This window comes from Cupressus sempervirens, chromosome 3, assembly GCF_028749045.1.
Source record: "Cupressus sempervirens isolate cs-2001-9-10 chromosome 3, ASM2874904v1, whole genome shotgun sequence".
Classification (NCBI taxonomy): Eukaryota; Viridiplantae; Streptophyta; class Pinopsida; order Cupressales; family Cupressaceae; genus Cupressus; species Cupressus sempervirens.
The window spans coordinates 856732065-856736957 of record NC_143120.1 but is presented as its reverse complement, the minus strand read 5'-3'; the positions used below and the strand labels follow the sequence as shown (position 1 = coordinate 856736957).

General features: G+C 31.1%; 1 protein-coding gene across 1 annotated transcript; it reads left to right on the top strand.

Annotated features, from left to right (window-relative positions):
* Positions 1-1623: 1623 nt before the first annotated feature.
* LOC149569481 (peroxygenase-like) lies at positions 1624-4475 on the top strand. The gene is made up of 4 exons (XM_089816921.1): positions 1624-1774; positions 1961-2047; positions 3991-4076; positions 4160-4475. Exons 1-4 carry the CDS (start codon positions 1624-1626, stop codon positions 4379-4381), a joined length of 546 nt encoding a protein of 181 aa, XP_089673047.1. The 3' UTR covers positions 4382-4475.
* The last annotated feature ends 418 nt before the right edge of the window (positions 4476-4893 follow it).

Sequence of the window (4893 nt, the reverse complement as noted above, 5' to 3'; positions counted from 1 at the left end):
ATTTATTTATTTAAAATATTAGACTTCAATAAAATAATTTTTATTATTCTTATATTTTATATTTTATAAGAATGCAAAAATTAAAGAGAAAAAATAATTATATATTTTATAAGAAAGAAAAATTTAAAAGACAATACCAATACCAACAAGAGGCGCAAGCGCCAAAGTTCCTACCGAATTTGATGATTTCAAGATATTAAATGTGTCATAGTCTAGAGATCTATGAAGTTGAGTTTGTGAGATATGAAATGTTTGTTTAGAAGTTTTATAATTTCTAAGAATATATTTATGATTGTTCAATTTGCATTGTGCAGAAAAATAATAACCATAAAATAGGGTTGAATTAAAAATAAATATGAATATTATACTTTTAATTGCTTCCTTCAAAAGATATGTATAAGTTTTTCTTTATTAAATGTTCTAAAGAGCAAAAGTAGTAAAAATAGCAACAAAATTGAAAATAACAGGAAAATTTTAGAAATCTGAATTTTTTTTTAATTACTAAAATCACACTTATGCACACGAGTAGATTTTTTTATACGTGCAATTTAATGTAATATTTTCAAATCTTCAGAATCTTAGAAGCTGTGAGAATTTGAGAACTTTGTTATAGTAGAGTTATTGCATGATGTGGACATAATAAAGTTTTTCAAACTTTGTATTTTTTTTTAGTAATGTAAATATAAAATACATGCATGAGAATTTTTTGAAAACCAATTTAATAAATAAATAAAGCATAATTTCCATTTAAATTGACTAATTACTAATTTACCAATTACTTTGACATTTAATTGACCTTATAAAATAGCATGGGAAGCACTCAAATGGGTATCGAAGAAGGGATAAAAAATAAAAGTATTAAATTTACTTCCTAACTAATGCATAAAAATAAATAAACATAAATTAATTTAAAAATAATATTTATGCTTTAAAAAAACCAAACACACTTATAAAAATATCAATATAATAAAAATTATATATGTTAAATAAATGTATAATCTAATAAAATTATGTATAAAAATAAAAATAAAAGAAAACCTATTAAAAGCATTCGTTTAGATATGTAAAAATAAAAATAATTAAATTCTAATTTAAACTATATATAAATTAAAATTAAAATAAATATGAAATTGAAGTAGATAAAAAATAACTTTTAAAAATTGACAATTTAAAAGAGTTAAAATGTTATATTTGATTAAAATATCTATATTTGAATAACATTTTACAAATGACAAAAATAAACATCAATTAAAACTATTATCTTTTTTTAAAAAGTTTATCCACTTGTCACAAATGTGGAAAAGATAAGATTGAAATTAATGCATTCATTAATAGAGATAAAGTTGCAATTAATGCTTGCATTAATAGAGGTGTTCAAAAAATAGTTGTATTTTTGTCGAAGGAAAATGAATTTTTTCATTGCCTTTTTCATCATGAGCTAATAAGATTTCAATTTAATGGTATTTTGTTTTTCATAAGATGAAAATGTGAACTTTATAATAAATTTTGATCTAAAATAATTCTGAAATCTTATTGAACAAATTAATTGGTAGATTTCTGCCAAAGGCAGGAACTAATAACGTCACTCCCTCTTTAAACTAATAAAATACTAACTATTTGTCCATGACAAGTAACATTAAGTTCGAGATTCAGGAAGGATTTGACAATTTGACTGGTAAGAATGGCAAAAAAATGTCTGACACTTTGGCCATGGGATGGAGGCGAGAGGCATGGCAGGCATGGCATGAGGCGGCATCCAGCCCGAACAAAATTCGTGGCTGGATAGCCGATGCCAATTTTTTTACACCTTATTCTTGAGAACATCCAGCTTTTCTATTTTTTTATACCTCTCATTCCTAAGAACATCCAGCTTTTTTATTCTCGAGTGTCCTCGCTTCCCTTCACAGAGTCTCTCAGCTACCGAGCAATCGATACCTTCCGACCAGCAGGGCCCGTTAAGGAAAGCTTCGGCTTCAACTGTCCTACCTCCGATCGAGTGGACACTGGCCCTTAGCTGTTTGCAGAACATTTATAGCGTTGACAACAGGTATTGACACATTATTATTTTTAAATGTATGCACTCGAATACATATACCATGGAAGGGTTTTTCCTTGCAATATTGTTCTCCTCTGAGTTGCAGACAATGCCATCTAATACTATTTAATATGAGAAGTTGAGTAGCCCTATTTTTGGTCCATATTGTTTATCTAGCCATCCCTGTGCTCTGGCCACAAAATTTTATGAATTTCATAACATTCTCAAGCGGGAAGGTGGAAAGATCAGGACTGAAGCCGCCTAGGGATGTTGTTTGTTTGCTTTGTCGTATATTCATTTAATGGCCACAAAGTTTGAATCATAAGATATGGGAGTAGAGAGCCCTAAAATATACCCTGAAGCCACAGGCTTCTCAAAACCTAGCATTCTACAACTACCTAATATCCACAGCACAACAATTTTGACAGAGTTGTTGGCTGGAGATGATGTGGAAATGCTTATTTTTCATTTTGAAAAGTGAAAAATTGATGAACTCCCTGAACAAAGAATGGTAATAACCCAAATTAGTAATAATTTTTCTTCTTCTCGTTGATTTGACTTTGGAAATACGCAGTGAACTGCTGGATTTTTTCTGCCCAAGACTGCAATTCTGAATAGTAATAATTGAGGTAACACTTCTTGCAAATCTCTGCTTACATTATATTATGTTTTTTTTCCCCTTTTAATTCTTGAGATTTTCAAAATTATGGGTTGAATTTGAATGAATAGGAGTTGACATCGCTTCAGACTGAGCGATAGTGAGGTTTTTTGTTATTATTTGTAAGTGCTATACAAATCCGTTCTTTTGATCCGAAGAAATGTTATTTTGGCACTGTTTATTTCCTTCTACTTTTCATGAGACAGAAAGTTGTAATGTTAGGAAATGGCCATGGTAATTTAATGTTACTTTGGAGATGATGCGCGAATCTGAATTTTGACTTTTGGTTTTGCTTTGTTTTCTTTGAAATTGGATGAAGTGCCCTTTTTGTTGTGAGCATCTAGTAAGGTTTTTGTTATCTAATCAAAGTTAACGGATTTCTCGTAAATGCTTGACACAATAAAATTCTATTAATACGCACCAATCTCACCACTGTCGGTATTTTACTTAGGCAATGTTGTGATTCCGATGATATCATGAATTTACTGTGGCTAATCTAGACTAAGCCAAATCCGATTCGTCCAAATACAACATTTCCATTGCTTTTGCAGAACCTTGCTTCTGGCCTTTGAATTTTGAGTCCTGTTGGCAGGGTCACAATTCTACTGTATGTAGACTTGCCTACAGAGATAAAGGAAAAGGGCACGTTTAAGTTCCCATTCTTGCAGCCTGCAAGGCCTTCTGTGCATTTGAAACCCTTCCTGCCAGGCGCAAGGTGCCTTTTGTAATTTTAGTGCGCTGCAATAGTTAATTAAATTGAGCTTTAAAATGTTAATTAAATTGTATGGACTTGAATTGTAGATAAGTAGTGGAGGATTGTAATTCTATGTGAAGCAGATCACATAAGAAATTCCAAGTATACCAACTGTCATTTGCTAGCTACAGTCCTACAGTCAAGGGTTGTAGTGAAAGTAGTCATTTGCTATCTATAGTCAAGGGTTGTAGTCATTTGCTCTCTACAGTCAAGGGTTGTATTAATGGGTCAGTTCCTTAGTTTTGAATATTATACAACATTTTAGGCTGTAGAAATCTAATAAACAATTGAAATCCAAAGCTTATGACTTATTTTGTGTATGTTTTGTTGCTCTATGTATCTAATCAGTCGGTAGTATAATCCAAAACATCAAATAACAAACTATAAACAAAAAATTTGCATCACAATCTAATCAGCTTACAAATTAATACTAGCTATTACTATAAAACTGTAAAATAGATAGAACATTATATAATTTTTCCTTCAGCCCTTCTTAAATTGTTTCTAACTGATGAGTATTTTGTTCGATTTGACTATACTCAGGTTTCCGGGCTATAGGATTTGGGGTTTTCATCTCCATTATAGCAGCATTCCTTATTAATGTAAACCTGAGCTATATTACTTCTTCTGTGAGTATAAATCGTTACCTTACTTTTTCTTCACATGTTAAGCTACAAAATATTCATTCTGACCAATCCCAAACATGAAGCAGGGGTGGCTACCATCACCATTGTTGCTAATATATATTGCAAACATTCACAAGGCAAAGCATGGAAGTGATTCAGAGGTTTACGACGCTCAAAGGAGGTTTGATCCTACAAAGTTTGATGCTATCTTCAGCAAATATGCGGTCACTCATCCAGACAAACTCACAGAGTCAGAGTTGGAGAGCATGCTTAAAGGCAATAGGAATATGAATGACTTCTTTGGATAGTAATCACATAGATTGGTTTTATGTCACTTGTTTTGTATTTGTTCCTAGTTCTGCAAACATGTTAATTAAATATGATTGAAGTGTTTGTTTGACAGCTCTGTGCTTTTAGGCTCAAAGTAGTTGAAAAAGTTTATCGTCACCAAGTTTAATACAGAAATTGATACTTAGCTGCTGCTTTCAATGATTTTTTGGGTGCTCTAGTCTTTGAACTCTATGTTTTAAGATTGACTACCTTTAACCCACAGCGTATTATGTAAGCATTCTACTATTAAATCTATATTTAATCTCAATTGCATATTTTTTCTACATGATTCTTCCACTCTTGTACCTTTCATTCCATTATGCTAAAAATTGTAAGCAATTTAATTTCCCCTTCATGCAATACTACTTCAGTCAACCATAAAAACATTAAGGGAGGAACTTTGGTGCATGGGCCCCTTGTTTTTAAAAATTTGATAATACTTTACTAAATGGGGTTGCAAGCTTTGGGTTTAACTATGGAGGAAACTCTG